We start from the raw sequence: 23,715 nt of genomic DNA on the forward strand, positions 1-23,715 counted from the left end.
GGCTCCGGGGAGAGCCGAGGCGGAGTCGGCCGCCGGGGCGCGTGCGCGAGGTCTCCTCGTGGCTATATAAACATGGCTGGCGTAGTCGCGAGCTAGAGCCGGACGGAGCTTCCGTGAGGCGCGCGCGTTTCTTTCCTTGGGAAGTTTCTGGCGAGGGAACTCGAGTGCAGAGTTAGGCTCGGTGGTGGGAGCCCAAGGGACGGCCTTCCGGGAGCCGCGCGGCGCAGCCGAGCCGCCGCGCGAGCGGTAGCTGAGGCGCCGGAGCGGAGCCGGCGCACGTGTGAGCTGCCCCCGGGGAACCAGCGAGCGTCCGGGCAGGTGGTGCCTCCCGCGAGTCCGCGCCAGTCCCGAGCCGCGGGCTCTCCGGGAGGAAGGTTCGGCGCGCGCGGCCCCGGCGCCTCTGCCTACGATGCTGTGGAGCCGGTCCTGCCCTGAAGTCGGCGGCCGCTTGCAGAGCGTCTCCGCGCCCCTGCTTGCGAGTCGGCAGCTTCCCTGCTGCCGCTGAGGCACCCGGGGGATGCCCGCGGGCCTCTCGCAGCCGGCCGGCGCCGCTCCCTCAGCTGCTGTGAACGCGGCCGGCGCCGGCGCCGGCACCATGGTCCCTGCCGGGCTTCTGCCGGTGCGCGTGGAGAACGCCCCGGGGGCCCTGGGCGCCGTGACTAAGGCTTCTGTCACCGTCTGCGTGGGGTCCACGGCGTCCCAGCCCCGGCTGCAGGCGGCCCCCGTGGGGACCCTGGGGACCGAAGTTGTCACGGTCAGTGCCGTGCCTAAACTCAGCAGCAGCCCCCGGGCGGCCGCTCCTCAGATGGTCGCCGCCGCCAAAGCCCCGAGCACAACCATCCTGTTGCCTGCGAATTTCCAGCTTCCTCCAGGTACGTAGGTGGGGCCGCCCTTGCAGCCTCGCCCCGGGGTCCCGCTAACTGATCCCGGGACCGTCGCAACTCTGGATGCTCCGATTTGCTGGTCCCACCCCACGCCCACCCCCAAACTCAAAACCTTGACTGCAGGAATCGTAGGAGAAGCAACCTTTTGGGCGGTGGCTTGGTTTTACAGTTAGAACCTGTATAAATCCTTTCTGTCTGTCTGTCTGTGTGTGTGAGCCAAAACTAAACTAAACTCTGCCACGGGGTGATGCGGACTCCTAGTGGTCCTATAGGACAGGGTAGGACTGTCTTCGTGGGTTTCTGAGCCTAACTCTTTACAGCAGTAGAAAGTCCCGTTTTTCTCTCATACACACACGTATGTGTGTGTGTGTGTATGTATGTATACACATATCTATCCCTCCTCCAACCCCCATAAGTTGTTTATTTTCACCCAAGCGACTCAGTAGTAGCTGGAGCAGTATGTCCAGGAGAGCCTTAGAGATGTTTGTAAAGTTTGTTGGCTTCCAGCAGCAGAAAGGACCGGTTTATATTGTCATATGTTTTGATTATTTTGTAAAAAAAAAAAGGTGTACTCAAAAGGTTATTGTGTGTTAAAGTGGAAGACGATTTTTAAGTCTATGCAAGCCACCGTAAAATGCTGCTTTCCCGTCCCAGGAAGGAATGATGGGGTTTTGTGGACAGGCTTCAGATGTTTAATGATGTTTAGCGCTCCCTGTTCTTAGGGAACAAGTGTGAGTGGACAGGTGGGTACAGGGGGTGTGATTGGGTTGTTGTATGTGAAGGAATTGTATTTGACTTGATTGTGAGTTGACCAAGCGTCTAATAGACTTTTTTTTCCCCCGTCTAATAGACTTTTTAATTCCGTTTTCCATGTAGTACCATGGTTTCACCCCATTTAGAGAAAGATCTGGTTTTCTGAACATTTACTTATTTTCATAATTGTGTGCTCCAGCCATCTGGGTTTTTTTTCTTTCCTCACCTGGTTTCTCGGAATTTCAATGGATAGGGGAGGAGTACAGCTCACATTCTTCTTTTGCATTAAAGATACTCAGATAGTTGTATTGCCTCCTATTAATTTTTGTTGAGTAGTCCTTGCAACTCTCCTCTGCAAAGCTGGTAAAGAAGTGGAAGTAACGATGTAAAAGATTAGGTATTCCCCTAACTTGGTGACAAGGGCTCTTGTGTTGCTAATGTGTTTGGTCAGGAATAATTATAGGAAGATTATGTTCTTTGTGTTCTTTTTTAGGAGACGACATTTGTTTTGTACAGTGAGGGTGCATGCATACATAATGTAATATTCCCGCTAAGGCTGTGCCCATCACTGGGTGCATGATTTGCCAGTTCTAAATCGTCATACTGCTTGTATAAAGTAGTTATAATATGAGCGTGTTTGGATGAGATGACCTGCAAATTTGTTTTCAGAAAATTCCTGTTTAGATCAAACCTATTTAGAATTGACAGTAGTTGAAAACTTACTGATAGTGGTAACTGATCATTTCTTGAGGACTTATCCTTTTAGACAGTTTTTATGCATTTACATTTCCTTCATTGATTACCACAGTTAGGAAGCTGTAGGAATGGTGTGGTAGGGAAGATGTCTGACCTTTAACTTTACATGGTTGAAGGAGAATCAAGATTTAGCTCAAGGCTGATTCCTATTGGGGCAGAGGTCAGACTTGAGTCCACTCTCAGACATTTTTTTAACCAATTCTGAAATCACAACTGTTCTGTCCGAAGCACAGTTCTCTGTTGAGTGGCATAATGTGTTGTATGGCCACTTAGCAGTCACAGATCATACTGAGTTGGTGAGTTTTATAAGGAAGGAACAGGTTAATTTCTGTCCAGGAATGCTCAGAATGCAGTTCTTCAATCAGGACATCTCCGCAAAGTCTTTAGGCAGGCCTCTCTCTGGCCCTCAGACCTGGCCTCGGTCCTGCTCCGGTGTGTGTTACAAAGCTCTCCTTGTTCTGCTCAAAAGTGCCCAGAGACGCTGTCATTCCGCCTGCCCAAAGGTGCTTGAATCTATTGCTCCGCCCACTGTCACATATCTGCTGGCTGGTCTCCTGGTTCTGCTGCCATTTATCTGCCACTGCTTTCTCACAATCTGTTGTGTGAGCTTCTCAGCACAGCGACCCTGGATCCAGAGAGCACACATTTCTTTCCTGGCTCTTCTCTCGGTAATTATGAGGCTCCCCCTCTAGTTTGGAATTGGCTCACTTTTAAATCTAGCAGTATGGAAAAACTTTGCTAGGGTTTCATGTACCTGCTGCTGCTCCCACAAGGGTGCCTGATTTACATTATTAGCAAGCTATCCGATTTCCTTAGTATGCCAGAATTCCTCATCGTTAGAGGAGCCCTGCTGGCATAGTGGGATACATGTTAGGCTGCTAACCGAGAGGTCAGCAGTTTGAAGCCACCAACCACTGTGGGATTAAGATGAGATTTTCTCCTGCTCTCTTGGAAACCCCAGGGGCAGTTCTGCTCTTTTCTACAGGGTTGTTAAGAGTCGTAGTGGACTTTATGGCAGTAAGTTTGGTTTAAAAAAGATTCTTGGGGAGCGGGGGAGTGGGGTGGTTAACCAGTGTTAGTTTCTCTCAGAGAGTATGGTGGTGGTTGTTAGGTGCCTTCGAATTGGTTCCAGCTCATAGCGATCCTGAGTACAATAGACCAAGACTGCCCGGTCCTGCACCATCCTCACAGTTGTTAGTTTGAGCCCATTGTTAACCCACTGGGTCAGTCTATCTCCTTGGCAGTCTGCTAAAATAGCAGCAAACAAGGCCCACAACCTGAATATGTTCATAACTACTGTCACTGCCGATTCTGACTCAGAGCTTCGGGCTCGCTCTGTGATTCTGGTTCATAGAGAGCCTGTATGGATGGCTTCCGAAGCTGTAACTCTGCACAGCAGCAGACTACCTCATCTTTCTCCAGCAGAGCAGCTTGTGGTTTTGAACTGCTAAGTTTGCTATTAGCAGGAAATGCGTACTTGAACTCTCACCAGGACTCATAGTGCTAAGGTAAATTCTCTGTAGGAACTGTTGGTTTTTGAGGAGGTGATGAGATACTTTGAAGAGTTTCTTTGGGAATTTCTGCTGATGGGTGACAGAGTAGTATATAACATGTTTGTGCAGTCAGTGGGTGAAGGGCAAGATGGATAGCCCCATGGACCTTTGTGGCAATGAAATGGAAATGCTGATTAAAGTAACTCGAATCGTAATGTCCCCTTTCTTTTATGTACTAAAGATTAGCAGTTTATTCAGAGATGCTCAGTATTTATGTATAAGTCAACTTTGATTTTCCAAGGTAAGGAATAGTTTTATTTCTCCTTCAGAATTTCCCCTCAGAGCAGAACTTGTTTTTAAAAATATACATGTATTATATATATATGACTCACGTTTTAGTGTACAATAGAGACCCCAAATTTCAAGTATAATTTAAGGAGACTATTGACTAAGCCTTAAAGAGGTAAACACAAAAACATAAAGCAGGAGGTAAAGACAAGACAAAGACACCTCATCTGCATGAGGGAGGCCCTTACCGGAGGTCATGATGTTGTTCAAGGGTTTGTAGAAAATTGGAGAAAAGTAGGACATGAATAGAGTCCTGGCGGCATAGTGCTTCCGTGTTTGGCTGCTAACCACAAGGTCAGCAGTTTGAAACCATCAGCCATTCCCAGAGAGCTAGATGAGGCTTTTGATACCTGTAAACAATTCTGGTCTTAGAAACTGGGGTAGTTCTTTCTACCCTGTCTTATAGGGCACTGAGTCGCAGTTGACTCCATGACATTAAGTAGGGCATGAAGAATGTGGCATCAGGACCAGAGGAAGGCTTATTTTATTAACATCCTTAGATCTACCTTTGATATATAACTTTAGTTGCTTAAAATGAGGACTTGAAGCACTTGCTGATGAAGATCAAGGATTGTAGCCTTCAGTATGGATTAAAACTCAATGTAAATAAAATAAAAATCTTCACAAGTGAACCAGTAGGTAACAGCATGATAAAATAAAATATTGAAGTTGTCCAGGATTTCATTTTGCTTGGACCCACAATCAACTTCCATTGAAGCAGCCATCAAGAAATCAAATGATATTGAATTGTTATAAGATTTAACAATATAATGATTTAACAATAAATACAATGTAACATATAAATGATGGATTGTTATAAGATTTGTAAGAGCCCCCCAATAAGATGATTAATTAAAAATGTACATATTTTTAAAAAATCGAATAGGCATTGTATTGGGTAAATCTCCTGCACAAAACCTATTAAGTGTTGAAGAGCCAGTGTGTCATTTTGAGGACTGATGTGCATTTGACTCAAGCTGTGGTATTTTCAGTTGCCTCATATATAAATCGGAGTTGGACACTGAATAAGGAAGACTGGAGAGGAGTTAATACATTTGAGTTTTGGTGCTGGAGAAGAATCTGGAAAGTACATAGACTGTCAAAAGAACAAACACACCTGCCTTGGAGGCAGTATAGCCAGAACGCTCCTTGGAAGTGAGGGTGTTGAGACTTTATCTCATGCACTTAGGACACATTATCAGGAGAGATCAGCCCCTCTGGAAAAGGACAGCATGCCTGGCAAAGTGAAAAAGGATGCCAAAAAGAGGAAGAAGATATCCTCCACAAGATGGATTGACAGTCGCTGTCACTGCTACAGTGGGCTGAAGCGTAACTGTGAGGAAGACCACAGAGAGTGGGCAGTGTTTTGTTCTGGTTCTGGGTCAGAACTAACTGGATGGCACCTACCAACAAGGAGAGGGCATGGGAGGACAAAAGAAACTGACCAAGGCAATGTAGCCATAACACATGGCTATGTGACCCTAGGACCGCAGTCTTCATCACTGACACACTCAAGCAATCCCTAAAGGAGACTTTGCCCCTGTTTGGGCTGACTGGGGTGGTGGTGGTAATCAGCTTTCTTTCTTTTTTTAAAATCATTTTATTGGGGGCTCATACAACTCTTTTTTTGTTTGTTTCTCATGCTTTTATTGAGGACAAACTTTTTTTTTTTTTTGGCTTTGCAATTTCCCCTTTCACTGTGGTTTTTTAAAAAAAATCATTTTATTAGGGGCTCATACAACTCATATCACAATCCATACATACATCAATTGTGTAAAGCACATTTGTACATTCATTGCCCTCATCATTCTCAAAACATTTGCTCTTCACTTAAGCTCCTGGCATCGGCTCTTCATTTTTTCCCCTCCTTCCCCACTTCCCCCACCCTCATGAACCCTTGATAATTTATAAATTATTATTTTGTCATATCTTGCACTGTCCGACGTCTCCCTTCACCCACTTTTCTGTTGTCCATCCCCCAGGGAGGAGGCTATATGTAGATCCCTGTAATAGGTTCCCCCATTCTACCCCACCCTCCAGGTGTCGCCACTGTCACCACTGGTTCTGAAGGGAACATCTGTCCTGGATTCCCTCTGTTTCCAGTTCCTATCTGTACCAGTGTACATCCTCTGGTCTAGCCAGCTTTGTAAGGTAGACTTGGGATCATGATAGTGTGGGGCTGGGGGTGGGGTGGGTAGGAAGCATAAGCGTTTAGGAACTAGAGGAAAGTTGTACGTTTAATCATTGTTACACTGCACCCTGACTGGCTCGTCTCCTCCCTGTGACCCCTCTGCAAGGGGATGTCCAGTTGCCTAAAGATGGGCCCTGGGTCCCCACTCGATACTTACCCCTCATTCACAGTGATATGATTTTTTGTTCTTTGATGCCTGATACCTGATCCCTTCGACACCTCGTGATCACACAGGCTGGTGTGCTTCCATGTGGGCGTTGTTGCTTCTGAGCTAGATAGCCGCTTGTTTACCTTCAAGCCTTTAAGACCCCAGATGCTATATCTTTTGATAGCCGGGCACCATCAGCTTTCTTCACCACATTTTCTTATGGACACATTTGTCATCAGTGATTGTGTTGGGAAGGTGAGCATCATGGAATGCCAGTTTAATAGAACAAAAGTATTCTTGCATTGAGGGATACTTGAGTGGAGGCCCAGTGTCCATCTGCTACCTTAATACTAAACCTATAAATATATATGCACATAAATCGATTTCCATATCCTCATACATAAATATATTTACATATGTACATGCCTTTATTTAGACCTCTATAAATGCCCCTTGCCTCCTAGCTCTTTCCTCTATTTCCTATTACTTTCCTTTTGTCCCACTATCATGCTCAGCCTTCATTTGCGTTTCAGTAATTCCTCTTGGTTATATTATCCTTGACCTTGCCCTACCAGGCCTCCTACACCCTCCTCATCACCAATTTGGATCACTTGTTCCCTTGTCCCTGGGTTTGTTAGCACCACTTCCTTTCTTCCCACTTTCCCCTCTCCCATGTCCCCCTGGAACTGTCTGTAGCGTTTTCTCCTCCAGATTGTTCATCCAGCCTATCTTATTTAGACAGACCTCTGGAGATAACAACACGCACAAAAACAAGACAAAGCAAAACCAAGCAACAAAAGAAAAGAAAACAACAACAAGCCAATGACAATGACAACAAAACTGAAAGGCTTGTAGTTAGTTCAAGGACAATTTGTTGGCCTTTAGGAGTGTTTTCTGGTCGAGTCAGATGGGGTGCCAAGGCCTGACCCCCAAAGTCTATTTTTGTTGTTCCCTGGGGACTTCTTTGCTCTGTTTCCCTTGCTGTTCTGTTGTTCCGCCCTTAGTGTTTTGCCTCTGGGTGGTGGGATCAGATCCGGCAGAATTCCTACTGCACTCTGCTTGAGGGCAGAACCGTTCACATTCCTGGTTAATGCTCTGAAGGATTTCAATGTAGGCCTAATCTACATGGGGAATCTGCAAGTGGATTTTGCGCTTTCACTGTTATCTATAGCCCTTCTGCTTGGAATGTAAGCTCACACACACCCACATCTTTTTCTAGGCTGTGGGTTGAAAATACAAGGGTTTTTGGAAAGCGTTGTGAGGAAGTGAGAGCAACTACAGGGAAGCTCTGAAAATTAGTCTTCCGTGGCATATTTGTGGTAATCTCCTCAATCATCTTTTGTGTTTCGTTTGTGGTATTTGGCGTCTCTTTGTAGGGTGATGATGAGCCAGGACTTGACTACATTTTTGTCCTAAACTGTAATAAACTGTTTGGCAGTCTTACTGTACAAAAGTGTGTGAAAGTGTACTTGTGAATTGGTCTGTTCTAACTGCTCATGACGACACTCAAAAAAACCTCACTACTATCGAATTATTACTGATTCATAGGAACACCCTACAAGACAAGTTAGAAATGCTCCTGTGATTTTTCTGAGGCTGTAGCTGTGAACAGGAAGAGAAAGCCGCATCTTTGTCCCTAGGAACACCTCCTCCTGGTTTTGAGCTGCAGACCTTGCAGTTGTGTAACCACTACACCAACAGAGCTCCTCATAAAGAGGAGGGCGAATTCTAGACAAGCAACCAATGGCTAGTCATAATTCCCCTAGTTTAGATCAATTGATGGAGTAGTGATTGTGTGTTGGGCTGCTGACCATAAGTTTGGCAGTTTGAAGCCATCAGCCACTGAGGGAGAAAGATGTGGCTTTCTACTCCCGTGAACAGTTACAGTCTCGGAAACCACGGGGTCAGTTCTACCCTGTCCCAAAGGGTCTCTGAGTGGGCACCGACTTGATGGCAGTGAGTTTGGTTCGGTAGATTGAGGTCAGTTTTCTTCTAGCTTCCCTGCTAATGATTTGGCACCCACCGGAAGCCTCAGGAGGCTTTTTGAGATTTAAATAGGGTCCTAGATTGGCAGCCAACCTTTTTCTCCAATATCAGAGCAGTTTACATTGGTATGGAGTAGTTTCTGGCAGGCCTTTTGCAGTTGGGTCATGATTTGTGTGCTTAACATTTGGTTTCTTGGATTAGAAAAACCTTAAAATCTTAATCAGTTTCCTTACTCAACACAGGCAGATATTTTGCATCTACTTTTTCAAATTCAGAGAGTCCTTGAGTGAGTCGGTTTGATTCTGACGTTATCCAAGGATACAATTTACATGAACATCATCTTCCATGGTTGTCGTGATGCTGCTGCGCTTTGAGAAATGGGGGGAGATTCTCCACTGCTTTACCATATGCATACACTATTTGGATTCCAAAGGCTATGGGAGCCAGTTAAACTTGATATTATCAGTGGCATTATTCTTGTTGGGTAGACATCCTGGGGAGGAAGTGCTTTTTTCAAGGCTAGGTTAGGTATTCTTAAATTCTCCCCATTTTCTTTAGATAAATATACAGTGTTAGAATGTCTGAATCAAAGAAGTATGATGATTGTTTTAAGGATATTGATATTTATTTTTTATTTACTTAAGACATTTCAGTGTTGGCAGATACAGTTACTCTCCTTGGAAGCAAATAGATTTCCAGAGTTTTCAAATATTACTTTGGACATACGTTTTTCAACAACTCTATTGTTGAATGATTAATGCATGTCTGAAAATAAAAGGATAGAAAAATAGGGAAAGTAAAAAGAAGAATGTGAAAATCACTTGAGGTCTATTGAATCTACTTCTAAAATATGAAATTTAAAAGAAGAAGAATAGAAACTATGTTTTGGCAAATCTGCATTTATGGAGAATGGGCAGAGATGTCCCAACCTGACACGAGAACTTCCCTGGGTAAGTAGTAACACGCTTTCATTCACTGAAATCAATTCTGGAGATGAGGAAAAGAGGGAGAGTTAACCGAATTCGAGCTCAGTATGAGAAACTTTATTTGACATGTGAATTAGAAGAATTGGATGCTAGGAGCCTGAGGAAGGAAGCAGGACGGGTTAGCTGCCTGCTGTGGATTGAATTGAGTCTCCCAACATGTGTATTGAAATCCTAGCCCCTTTACTTGTGGATGTTTGGAAATAAGGTTTTTCTTTTTTCATGTTAATGGAATCATTCCAGTGGTTATGAATACTAACTGTTCACTTTATAGTCATGAAAAGAGCAGAGTAGAAACAGGCACACACTGAGAAGACAGATGCCAAGGAACACCTAAGGTGGCTGGCAGACACTGGAAATAGGAGAGACCAAGGCCACGATTTGGACTTTTAGCCTCCAGAACTGTAAGGAATTAAATTTCTGTTCTTTAAACCAATCCACTTGTTATTCTATTATGGCAACAATAGTAAATCAAGACCTTTAAATATTTAAAGGACTATCTGGTGGAAATGAAAATAAGCTCATCTATGTGGTTACATCTGTGGATACTAATGAGAGGCATACTTTTGTTCTGTATTAAGGAAGGGCTTTATATTGTGAAGGGATGATATGCATACATCTCTTATCTCTATAATCCTGACTTTGGTAGAGACTAGAAGGTGACCACTTAGGCATTTATGCATAGGTATTAAATTACAGTGGGTGCTCTTTGGGTCCTATCTGACTTATATTTGCATGGATCTACCATCTTGCCAGTCAATATCTCCCAATGTTGACAATATGGAGAAATTAAAGAGCATCCGCTCATATTAGCTTGCCTTCAAGATCCAGTAAAAGAAAGGCACCTGGGACCATAGTAGTTCACTAGGCAGAAGAGTAGAGCATATTACAATATGTATAATTCTGTCAATATTTGCTTTGTTGTTAGGCACATATATATTTATAATTGTTATCTTCCTGATGAATTGGTTCTTTTCTTTTTTTTTCTTCATTCTGTTCTTTAGATTATACTTGTATGATCTATTGATGTATTTTCATATCCACTGATCTTTACAGGTTACTATGAGTGGCATCGACTCAATGGCAGTGAGTTTGGTATGGTTTTGATTCTTTTGCCAGTTCAACTCATGATTAAGCCCTCTGAATGTATTTGTTGTACTTTTTAAATACAGAAAATCCATATATATAAAGTCTAGTGGTATTTTCTTTTGGGTGAGACATCATCTTAACACCATCTTTTATTTTTTAAAGTGTTCTTTTACATTTTTAAAATCACTTATATCTCTTGTGCATTGAATACATTTCTTTTGAATATAGGTGAATTAAAATCTCCCTTTTTGCATGTTACCCTTTTACCTGACAGTATTTTTTACTAAGCATAATTTAAAAATTTCATGTAGCTGCTCTTTGCCTTTACTGTATATCCTTAATGCTTCTACTCCTGTAAAGAATTACAGTCTCAGAAGCCCACAGGGGCAGTTCTACCCTGTCCTGTAGGGTCACTATGAGTTGGAGTTGACTTGATGGCAGAGTTGTTTTAATATATGGTGATCTCTCTAAATAACTTGGTGACTTTCAGAAGAAAATTACTTTTTCTCACAGTTTAGGAGGCAAATCTGAATTCAGAGGGCTAACTCTTAGGAGAGAGCTGTCTGCTTTGGAGGAAGGTCCTTCTCTCTGAGCTTCTTCCTGCTCTTGGGTGGATCTTCATGTTCTGTGACATCTCTTTCCCTCTGTCTCTGCTATGCTGGTTTGTTTAATTTTTTGTAGAGATTGATTCAAAATACACCCTACACTAATCCTGCCTCATTAAAACAACAAAGACCACCCATTCTCAAGTGGGATTAACTGCAGGCATTTAGGTTAGGATTTATAAGACATTTTTGGAGGCACAATTCAATCAATAACTGGTATGAAATAGGCAGCCAGTTTTCATCTTAACCATATAGATAATTAGGAGCCCTGATGGCATAGTGTTTATGCTGACTTCAAGGTTAGCAGTTCAAAACCACCAGCTGACTAGGAGCAAGAGAAGACTTTCTACTCCTGTGAAGAGTTACAGCCCTGGAAATTCACAGGGAGCAGTCCTATAGGGCTGCTATGAGTAGGGATTGACCTGATGGCAGTGTGTTTTCATTTTTGTTTGGTATCTAGATAATTAGTTGACCAAGCTCCATTGTTTTCCTTTTCTCACTGATGTGTAGTGTTTCTTGGGAAGATTTGATATGACATATTTACATGAATGTTTTGGTGTTCTCTGTACTATTGGTCAATTTGTATAGTATGTCATAGGGGGAAAAAAGACCCCCAATTAAACTATGTTTTATTGAGACTCCTTTATTAAGTCTTAAATGGGACCACAACAAAATAACCATTTGGTTGAAAGGCATCAGCATAGGGCCATTATAGTGTAGAAAGCTGCTAGTCACAGGGCTAAATTGTAGGTCATGGCAAATAAAGCAGGCTCATCCCAAAATCATGATTGGGAATAGGCCGGTTTCTCACAGTTGCAGGCAAGATTATGGAAGTGGGAAAGGGATCCAGATTGGGATATACACACTGAAGCAAACTGGAAAAATTTAAAGGATTGATTCTGAGGGTCTCCAGCTGTCTTGACTGCGGCATGACACATAGCCATGTGTTTTAGTCTGGGTAGAATAGAGAAACGAAGTTCATAAACACTCATAAGAGAGTTTTTTTTAAAATTGTTTTATTAGGGGCTCATACAACTCTTACCACAATCCATACATACATCAATTGTGTAAAGCACATTTGTACATTCATTCCCAGAGAGAGTTTTATATAAAGGTAATTGTACATTAAGGATCCCAACCCAGCCCAGTCCAAGCCCATAAGTCCGACATTAGCCCATATGTCCGACATCGACCTACAAAGTCCTCCTCAAACTCAAAAAACACATGTATTGATGCTGAATGCAAGAAGAACATCAAATCAGTGAGTGAGTGTGTAAGCATCTCAGTGCTGGCAGGGTCTCCACGCAGCTTCTGCACCCAGGACTGCATCAGGGTAGGTAGGTCCATGTGGATGTCTCACAGGAAGTGAGCCTTGCCAGCTGAGGCAGAGAACTAGCTAAGTCAGCCACAACTAGTTCTACCATCAGAGAACAAGAGACCAGAAAGGTGAGGCTCGCTAAGCCATTTATCTCTCCGCTCTTCAATTAATCCCATGTGTGTTCATTGGCCAGGTTGGCACAGTAAACCTTAACTATCACACCATGTGACCCTTGTATCTCAACTTTTTTAAAGAGGCATGCCCAGGCAGGTCCCTGAAGGTAAGACTGCCCCTCTTTGGCAGTATAAGGGCAGAGCTTTTTACATTGCTGGTCAATGGTCAGAAATAACTCAATGGAGGCTGAATCGATGGGGAGACTCAACCCAGAGTTAGGGCTCCTACTGTAAACAGCCTTCTGCTGCAAACCTGGTCCTTAGAATTTAAGCTCTAATACAAGTGCCTTGTTACTATATGTACTATCTTAATTACTGTAAGTTTTTGGTTATCAAGGAAGTTTTACCTTTTGTAATAGCTTAGTGATAGCTATTTGCTTAAAGTATTCATATTTTAGTTTTGAGCAAAAATAATTGTCCATATTCTATGCAATAATGAGGAGCCCTGGTGCAATAGTGGTTTATGCTTTGGGCTATGAACCTGAAAGTCAGCAGTTCTAAACCACCAGCCACTCCTTGGGAAAAAAGGGGAGGTAGACTTTCGACTACCATAAAGAGTTAGCTTCAGAAACTCACAGGGGCAAGTCTACCCTGTTCTGTCGAGTCACTATGAGTCAGAATTGCCTGGATGGCAGTTATTATTATTTTTTAAACAGCTTTATTGGAACATAATCCATATATCTACAGTTCAATATAGTTCATATCAAGAAGAGTTATACAGCCATTACCACAATCAAATTTAAAATATTTTCTTCTTGTACTGCCCTGTTACCACCAACCTCCCCTGCCATAGCCCCAAGAAACCATTAATCCCAGTTACTGTTTAAAATATACAAAAAACAAAAAAGCAAATGAAAATGCCAAGAACAATAGCAAAATAAAATAAAGAAAAATGTCAATATTGTGTTTCCTTTGACTTTTTTATACAATAATGCACAAAATTCAAAATGTACAAATCATTTAAAACACTTTCCAGTATTAAAAAATTGTAGAAAATATGTAGTGGTTATGTGTCAGTTATTAGTTCACAGGCTTTTCCCCCCTTTCTTTTGACTACAGGAACAGTTATGATAAAAAATAACAGTGGTCAGTTGATGTTGGTATCTCCTCAGCAAGCTTTAACCAGAGCTGACACTACTAGTAACATAGCTTCAAGGCCAGCGGTAACAGCGAACACCCACGTGATCAAAACCTGTACAGCACCGGTAACATACCTTAATTTTTTCCCTATTTACCTTAGTGTTTCCTATAGTAATCTTTATATTTGTGTGTATGCGCTTGCTAAATAAAAATTATTCAGCGTTAATTCTACTCAACATTTTGAATTAGTTGGCTGTCTTTGAATGTTAATTTAATCAAGATTTTCATTTTTGTTGGATAATTGTTAAAATAATAAAAATTTAATCTACATACTCAGATTTTGTAAACTTCATAGGAAGAGCCAAAGAATTAGATGCATCTGTAAGTGGAAAGAAAATAGACATTTTGTTTGTGGTAAAACTATTAATATGGTAGCTTATAGTATTCATTTTTAACTGTATCTTAAAGGGATTAGCTTTAAAAAAGAAAAAAAAGCAAAGTCTATATTAAGTTAGCATTGAGCTTAATTAATATACATAGTGATCTTGTGGGTAACTATAGTTTATCTCAAGTACCAGAGTTTAAAAAAATATTTTTGTGTGCATTTTTCCTTTTTCATTGTCCTAGCTTGATTCCTGGTTCTCAACTAGTCATTTCCTCTAGTAATGTATTTGTCACTCATGGCTACTCTTTCCCTTTTCTAGTTTGCTTTACTATCTAACTATTGTGGATAAAGAAGATAGGAGAACAAATTTAGGTTTAGAATTATATATATGAGGCAGGGAATCCAAGTTAAAGATTTTAGCACTGAGTCTTGTGCAATGTATGGAGCCAGAACTTCCAGGTATACGAGGTGCTTATCGAGCCACCTTTCCCATATTGAAAATATCGCATGAAACTCAACCACCCAGTTTAGGCTCTTAGTATAGTGTGTATAAGACCTCTAACAGTACAATGTGGCAATTATGACACAGTCTGGCCTAACTAAACTGAGTATTGTAATATTAGTGATAGCACTGACTGATTTTAAGTCACCAATTCTGATAGCTGTATGTTGTCTTTTCCTTCAAGAGTCCTAGCTCACAATTAATCAAGAAAGTAGCTGTGGTACCTGCTAAAAAAATGGCCCCACTCGGGACTACTGTGGTATCCAGTGTTCCGAAGCCTTCCTCAGTACAAGTAAGTTGGGACTGGCTTGTGTTCACCTTATTCACTTGTCTTTTTATTTCCCCATGATTAAGCTATTTGCTGCCAGGTGTGTCAGTTAGTGGCTATGGGACATTGAGGAGAACATTGAATGCTATGTGGTAGCGCTGAACCAACTGGTGGCTGTTGAGGGATAGAAAATAAATGATATGGAATACATTTTTGGACCATCCGTTTTACTTGATTGCATTAGGTTTGTATAAATATATTTAATAGCTTGTGTTACAGGCAACAGAAACAGGCTAAGAAAAATTTGGTGCATGAAATATTTATTTATTAAGAATTTGTGCCTTCAAAGGAAAGGAGAAAAGAGTTTGAATTGGATACAGGCCCAAAAATAAGTATTGTGAACATGGTGCAGGATCAACCAGTGTTTCAGTCTGCTCTGTGTGTATAGGGTTGCTGTAAGTCAGAACTGACTTGATGGCACCTAACAACATCAGCATTACCCATTTGTGGAAACTCACTGAGAGGACTCCTAGCAGCTAGGAGAACACAGAGCTCCCCCTGTGGTGGTCAGCACAGCCTGCCCTGTGCATCTTGGAAACAAAAAGTTGCTAGAGTACTATATGTGTTTTGGATATTAAACTCTTCTCAGATATATGGGTCTCCAGAATTCTCCCATTCTGTGTAGTGTCTTCTCACTTGGTTGATAAAGTCCTATGTTGTATAAACCTTTTTAATCTTGATGAAGTCCAATTTACCTGTTTGGCTTTGTAGCTTGTACTTTTGATGTCCAATGGAAGAACACATTGTCAAAAACAAAGTTTTGAATTTTTACCCCTATTGGTCTTTTAAGAATGTAGTGGTTTTAGTGTTTATGTCTTGGTCATGGATCAATTTTGAGTCAGATTTCTTCTGTGGAGGCAAGGATCCCTGCAAGGCACAGTAGGTTAAGTGTTTGTCTGCTAACCAAAGATGAGGCAGTATGCCCCCATAAAGATTTATGGCTTTGAAAACCCTATGGAACAATCCTACCCTATAGTATAGGGTCTCTGTGACTCAGAATTGACTGTGGAAATTGGGGGAGTGAGTGTAATGGGTCCAATTTCTTCCTTTTGCATTTGGAGATACAGTTATCCCAGCACTATTTGTTGAAGAGACTGTTATTTTCCTCTTTGGCAGAGTTGGTATACTCTGTAGGAAAGCATTTTGCCATAGGTATCTGGGTTTATTTTTGGACTCTCAGTATTGTGCCTTTGGTTTATTTGTCTGTTCATCACATACTAGTTTCATGCTGTTTTGATGACTGTAACTTTGTAGTATGTTCTGAAATTGGGAAGTGAGTCCCACTTTTCAAGATTGTTTTGGCTATTTGGGGCAATTTACAAATCCATGTAATTTTTTTCCCCTTAACGGTCATTTTATTGGGGGCTCTTAAAACTCATTATAATCCCTACATCAATCGTATCAGGCATAGTTGCCATCATTCTTTTCTAGACATTTACTTTCTATTGAGCCCTTGGTATCAACTCTTTTTTCCCTCCCTTCTGCCCTACCCTCGTGACTCCTTGATAGATTATAAATTATTATTTTCATACCTCACACTGACTGCTGTCTCCCTTCCCCTATTGTTTCTGTTGTTCTTACCCCTGGAGGGGTGTGTATGGTTATGTGTCGATCATTGCGATTGGTTCCCCCTTCCTCCAACCTTTTCCCACTGCCTCCTACCCTTCTGGTATTGCTATTCACATTCATGTTCCTGGATTCTGTGTGTCGTGAGCTCTTATTATCTATATCTGTGTACGTGCTCTGGTGTAGTCTGAAGTGAGATGCAGAAATCCATGTAATTTGAGGATTGATTTTTTTCCCACTTTTTAAAAACAATCTGTTGGAATTTTAATAGGGTTTGTATTGAATCTATAAATCATTTTGGTAGTACTAATAAAGTTAAAATATTCAGTCTCCATCTGTGAGCATGGGATGACTCTTCATTCTTTTAAGTCTCCTTTAATTTATTTCAGCGGTATTTTGTAGTTTATAGTGTACAAATTATTTGCTTCTTTGGTTTTATTTATTCCAATGTATTTCATTGTTTTGGCCTCTTATAAATGGAATTGTTGCCTTTTTAGATTGTTCATTGTTATTGTATAGCTCCAGTAAGTGATTTGTTGGCTTTCGTAATGTTCTTGTAGAATCTTTTGGATTCAAGGAAACTTTTGTTACAACCCCTGGTAAAAATATATTCCCTGTGCATATATCTTGCAAATGAAGCATTTTAGGAGTGGGAAGCACAATGTCTTCCATCTTGAAGAGTATGGTAACTCAGGCTGATCCTGCTCCCCTTCTTTTCCCTTTACATAGCCGGTGGGGCAGTGAGTAAGAATTTAAACATTGGTTTCCTCCCTAGTAATAAAAGGAAACCCACAGCATGGAGTCGCTTCCAACTCATGGTGACTTTAAGACACAGAGGAACTTTCCAAACTGTAAATCTGTATGTAGCAGATGGCGTCATCTTCCACAGAGAGGCTGGTAGGATCAAACTATCACTCTTTTGGTTTGCAGTGGAGTGCTTAACCCACTGGTCTACCAGGACTCCTTCCTCTAAAATAATGACCACTTCTTGAGCATTTTATGTGGTTGTCACTTTTTAGCAATACTTTACATTCTTTTCGTTCTGTGACTAGTCTGAGGGCATACCATCTCCATCTTAACATATACATGAAAGTAGGCTGAAACGACTTGCAAAGAGTCATGGTCACTTCAGGTATAGAATTGCTTTGTGCAGTTTTCTTGGCCGTAATCTTTTTTCCCCTCCCATTATGTTTGAAATGAACTTTGTATGTCACTAAAGACTCCAAGTCTTATTTCTGGTTTACTTTTCATTTTTTTTCATTTACTCAGACTAATCTTTAGATCGGAGGGGTAAAGAAATCTGGAGGGTTGGCTGTCTGAAGCAGTTTGTTAGGCTGGGTGCCCCTGGGTGGATATGAACCACCAATTTTTTTTAAACCAGTGCATTACTACATCAAATCAAAAAGGAAAACACAAACTCATTGCCATAGGATCGGTTTTGACACACAGTGACCCTATAGGATAGGGTAGAACTGCACCTGTGGGGCTCCAAGATTGTAAATCTGTAAGGGAGCAGAAAGCCTCTTCTTTCTCCCTGTGGAGTGGCTGCTGGTTTCAAACAACTGATCTTTTGGTTAACAACCCAACACATAACCACTACTCCACAAGAGCTCCTTGCATTGCTGTACAGGATGTGGAAAAATATTGTCACTCAAAGAATTTATAATTAGTATTTTTTTAAAAATCATTTTATTGGGGGCTTATATAGTTCTTATTACAATCCATACATATATCCATTGTGTCAAGCACATTTGTACATTTGTTGCCATCTTCATTTTCAAAACATTTTCTACTTGAGCCCTTGGTAGCAGCTCATTTTTTCCCCTTTCCCACCCACCTACCCTCCCTCCCAGACCCTTGATAATTTATAAATTGTTGTTTTCATGTCTTACACTGACCAATGTCTCCCTTCACCCACTTTTCTGTTGTCTGTCCCACAGGGAGGGGGTTATATGTAGATCATTGTGACTGGTTCCCCTTTATCCCTGTTACCCTCCTGGTATCGCTACTTTCAATATTGGTCCTAAGGGGTTTATCTGTCCTGGATTCCCTGTGTTTCCAGCTCTTATCTGTACCCGTGTATATACTCTGGTCTAGCCAGATTTGTAAGGTAGAATTGGGATCATGATAGTGGGGTTGGGGGTGGGATTATAATAGAAAACCTAAACTGAGTTTTCAGAGACACACAATGTGATTCTGAAATATAGTTTTATCTCCTATGATTGTATATAATTTATTTCACTAGCTCCTTATAACTGATTATCTTTTAAAAAAATCATTTTATTAGGGGCTCATACAACTCATCACAATCCATACATACATCAATTGTGTAAAGCACATTTGTACATTCATTGCCCTCATCATTCTCAAAACATTTGCTCTCCACCTAAACGCCTGGCATCAGCTCCCCAATTTTTCCCCTCCCTCCCCGCTCCCCCCTCCTTCATGAACCCTTGATAATTTATAAATTATTTGGTCATATCTTGCCCTGTCCAACGTCTCCCTTCACCCACTTTTCTGTTGTCCGTCCCCCAGGGAGGAGGTCACATGTAGATCCTTGTAATCGGTTCCCCCTTTCCAACCCACCCCCCCTCTGCCCTCCCAGCATCGCCACTCACACCACTGGTCCTGAAGGAATAATTCGCCCTGGAGTCCCTGTGTTTCCAGTTCCTATATGTACCAGTGTACATCTTCTGGTCTAGCCAGACTTGCAAGGTAGAGTTTGGATCATGATATTGGAGGAAGCATTTAGGAACTAGAGGAAAGTTGTATGTTTCATCGTTGATACATTGCACCCTGAGTGGCTCCTCTCCTCCGGGAGAACTTTCTGTAAGGGGATGTGCAGTGGCCTACAAATCGGCTTTGGGTCTCCTCCCTGCACTCCCCCCCTCATTCACTATGGTAAGATTTTTTGTTCTGATGATGCCTTATACCTGATCCCTTCGACACCTTGTGATCGCACAGGCTGGTGTGCTTCTTCTATGTGGGCTTTGTTGCTTCTGCCTTATAACTCATTTTCACAGTGATTTATTTAATGCATTTTCCATCCCCTTTTTTCCTCCGGTCCCTAAAACATAACATGACTAGTGAAAGTATAGTTGTGAAACAAACACAGAAGTATAATTTATCATTGGCGAGTCTCTCTGTAGTTTGTGACAGAGTTACATTTCTGACGGTGCAAGGGGATTGAACAGATAAGAGTAGACCAGGATTATGTACCTCTGCTGCTTCAGAAGTGAAATTGGCTTAAGTATAGAAGGATCATGTCTCAGACAAGGTAAATGAGTTGCAAATGCCAAGTTTTATTGTCCTGGAAAGTAGAAATGTCCCATGAATGCGCCATTACAGAAAGTAGACATTTGTGTGAACTTACATTTCTTTGGGTCTTATTTGGCCTAATAAAGGAGAGAGACAGCAGTTTCCTATGAAATTTTTCCTTCCGTTTCAAAAGTGGTCATACTCACTAGCTGAAATTCCAGATTCTCACTCTCATTGCCATTGAGCAGATGTCTTCCAACTCAGAGTGACCCCATAGGACAAAATGGAACTCCCTGTGTGTTTGTGAGACTGTCACTCTTTATAGGAGTGGAGAGTCCCATCTTTCTCCTGAGGGGAGGCTGGTGGTTTCTTGTCTCCTGTCTTTACTATTTGCCATTTTAAAAATTAGATTACTGCTTTATATCAATGGGACTTTCTAAATGACTGCTTGCCTCTTTATATGAAATTTTTTATCCTGCAGGTGGTGCTGGAATCACGCTTCATTTTAAAAGAGGGTGGGAGAAATAAAACCCAAAATTCTTTTCACTGTGAAAAAAGCACAGTATCACTCAGGCCATTTTCTTTTTTTTTCTTTCTTAAGATTATTAACCCAATCAATTTTAGACACCCCCCCCCCATGAATCACTTTAAAAATGAATTGTGTAATCACGATCAGTTCTAGTGCTCCCAAAGGATTAGGAAAACGGCCCAGTAATAATCTCTGGGGAGCAGAGGATAGAAGTAGGAGGGAGGTTTAATTTTCAACCTAGCTTTTGAGGCTTTGTCTATATTTAGTAAAATTATGTTAGTTGTAATTTAAAATGTTGCCCTTGTCTTTCAACACTTAGTATTTCATCATAGGTTCCCTGCTGTTCTTACAGTTGAGGGCAGGTTTAGCTGGTGTTGACCATACTCTACCAATAATCAGTGGCCCAGCTGGTCAGGCTGTAGGAGGTATGAATGCTGCTAACTGGGAAATGTACATTCAAATTCACATGTCTTGGCTATTATGCAGAAGGGAAATCTTTGAAGGACTAATAACCTGACTTTTCTTTTTATGTACTGTGGAACATGCACATTTAAATGAAAATGATGAGACAAGAATGAGTTTACTATTTGAACTACAAATATACTTTTTCTCCTTCCAAGTCTTGTCTAGTGCACTCTCTCCTCTCCCACATAAACTGTTTGCTGCCCCAACCCCCCCATTCAAATGAAAATGATGAGACAAGAATGAGTTTTCTATTTGAACTACAAATATTATACTTTTTCTCCTTCCAAGTCTTGTCTAGTGCACTCTCTCCCCTCCCACATAAATTGTTTGCTCCCCCAACCCCTGACCCTTACCTCTTCTGTAAATCCTCGCATCAGTTATTACCTCTCTGCACCTACCCCTGTGCTTCACAGACTGGAAGATCCACTGGAAACAATAAAAACAATAAGGGGCTAAGGATAAGATAATAATAATATAAAAATACAAATAATGAGTAAGATAGAAAAACCACTATCAGTACTTAAAAGGCCAAGGAAGAGATTTTTGCCATGGAACAAGCAAGAAATACTTGCACATAGGTTATATTCTGTATGCTTACTCTGATAGTGTACATAAAAGCAGCTGATCTGAAAAGAAGATAATAAATCTATCTCTGCATTTATATGAATGAAAAAAAACTGGTAGAGGGTAGAAAATTCTTTATTTCATATAAAGACTTGCCATTTCAAATCCATTTTAGAGATAGTATTTTTTGAGGATGGCACTTTCCCCTCATATACAACTTTGGTCTGATATGTACCATTACTTTCCTTGATTTTTACAGAAACAAATCAGAAGGCTAAAGGTTTCACTAGCATGCCTGAAATATAGTAGAATGAATGAAGCCCAGATCTGTTGGACTCCAAACTTTTATTCATTTAGTATTTTTTGTTTTTTATATTTTAAAAAATCATTTTATTGGGGTTTTGTACAACTCTTATCACAATCCATACATCTATCCATTGTTTTTGTACACTTGTTGCCATCATCATTCTTAAAACATTTGCTTTCTACTTGAGCCCTTGGTATCAGCTCTTCCTTTTTTCCCCTCTCCCTCCCCCACCCTCCTTCCCTCATGAACCCTTGATAATTTATAAATTATTATTATTTTTTCATGTATTACACTGACTGATGTCTCCGTTCACCCACTTTTGTGTTGTCTGTTGCCCAGGGAGATGGTTATATGTAGATCATTGTGATTGGTTCCCACCTTCTCCCCCCACCTTCTCCATACCCTCCTGGTATTGCTACTCTCATTGGTGCTGAGGGGTTTATCTGTCCTGTATTCCTTGTGTTTCCAGCTCTTAACTGAACCCGTATACATGCTCTGGTCGAGCTGGATTTGCAAGGTAGAATTGGGATCATGATAGTGGGGATGGGGAGGGGGAGGGGAAGTAGAACCATTAAAGAACTAGAGGAAAGTTGTATGTTTCATCATGCTATACTGCACCCTGACTGGCTTGTCTCCTCCCCAGACCCTTCTGTAAGGGGGTGTCCAGTGGCCTACAAATGGGCTTTGGGTCTCTACTCCACACTCCCCCTCATTCACAATGATATGATTTTTTTGTTCTGATGATGCCTGATAACTGATCCCTTCAACACCTCAAGATCACACAGGCTGGTGTGCTTATTCCATGTGGGCTTTGTTGCTTCTGAGCTAGATGGTTGCTTGTTTATCTTCAAGCCTTTAAGACCCTAGATGCTATATCTTTAGATAGCTGGGCACCATCAGCTTTCTTCACCACATTTGCTTATGCACCCATTTGTCTTCAGCGATAGTATTGGGAAGGTGAACACACAATGATATTATTTTTTGTTCTTTGATGCCTGATACCTGATCCCTTCAGTACCTCGTGATCATACAGGCTGATGTGCTTCTTCCATGTGGGCTTTGTAGCTTCTGAGTTAGATGGCCGCTTGTTTATTCAAGCCTTTAAGACTCCAGACACTATATCTTGATAGCTGGGCACCATCAGCTTTCTTCACCACATTGCTTTTGCACCTGCTTTGTCTTCAGCAATCATGTTGGGCAGGTGAGCATCGTGGAATGCCAGTTTAATAGAACAAAGCATTCTTGCATTGAGGGAGTACTTGAGTAGAGGCCCAATGTCCATCTGCTACCTTAATTCTAAACCTATAAATATATTCACATAGATCTATTTCCCCATCATCATATTAAATATATTTACATATGTACATGCCTGTATTTAGACCTCTATAAATGCCCTTTGCCTCCTAGTTCTTTCCTCTTTTGCCTTTTACTTTCCTCTTATTCCACTATGATGCTCAGCCTTCTTTTGGGTTTCAGTAATTCCTCTCTGTTATATTACCTTTGTCCAAGCCCTGCCATGCCTCTTATATCCTTATCGCCATGAATTTTGGATCAATTGTTTTTCCCTTGTCCCTGGCTTTAACACCACTTCCTTTCCCCCACCTCTCCCTTTCCAATGTCCCCCCTGAACTGTTGCTCCCATTGTTTTCTCCTCCAGCTTGTTTATCCGCCTGTCTTATCTATATAGACCTGCAGAGATAACAATATGCACAAAAAACAAGACAGAGCAAAACTAAGCAACAAAACAAAAACAATAACTAAAACCAATGACCAAAAAAGAGAGAAAAGCCTGTAAATAGTTCAAGGTCTGTTTGTTGGCCTTTAGGAGTGTTTTTCGGTGGAGTCTGATGGGGTGCCAAACCCTGGCCCCAAAGTCTATTTTTGGTAATCCCTGGGTACTTTGTTGCTCTGTTCCCTTTGCTGTTCTCTTGCATGCCTTTAGTGTTTCACTTCAGTGTGGTAGGGTCAGATCAGGCACAATTCCTGCACTGTGTCTCCAGTTTT

The 23,715-nt window shown here is 41.5% G+C and overlaps 1 protein-coding gene across 1 annotated transcript in view; it reads left to right on the forward strand.

Annotated features, from left to right (window-relative positions):
• The first annotated feature begins 517 nt into the window (after window positions 1–517).
• Window positions 518–23,715, forward strand: part of TAF4B (TATA-box binding protein associated factor 4b) — a 109,759-nt gene continuing 86,561 nt past the window's right edge. Inside the window, exons 1-3 of the mRNA XM_004702921.2 lie at window positions 518–872; window positions 13,787–13,932; window positions 14,879–14,986. Of these exons, the coding sequence (XP_004702978.1) occupies window positions 518–872; window positions 13,787–13,932; window positions 14,879–14,986 (609 nt within the window). The remainder of the gene's footprint in view (window positions 873–13,786; window positions 13,933–14,878; window positions 14,987–23,715) is intronic.

This window comes from Echinops telfairi, unplaced genomic scaffold (assembly GCF_000313985.2).
Source record: "Echinops telfairi isolate 266 unplaced genomic scaffold, ASM31398v2 ScPeMD7_7400;HRSCAF=8409, whole genome shotgun sequence".
Taxonomy (NCBI): domain Eukaryota; kingdom Metazoa; phylum Chordata; class Mammalia; order Afrosoricida; family Tenrecidae; genus Echinops; species Echinops telfairi.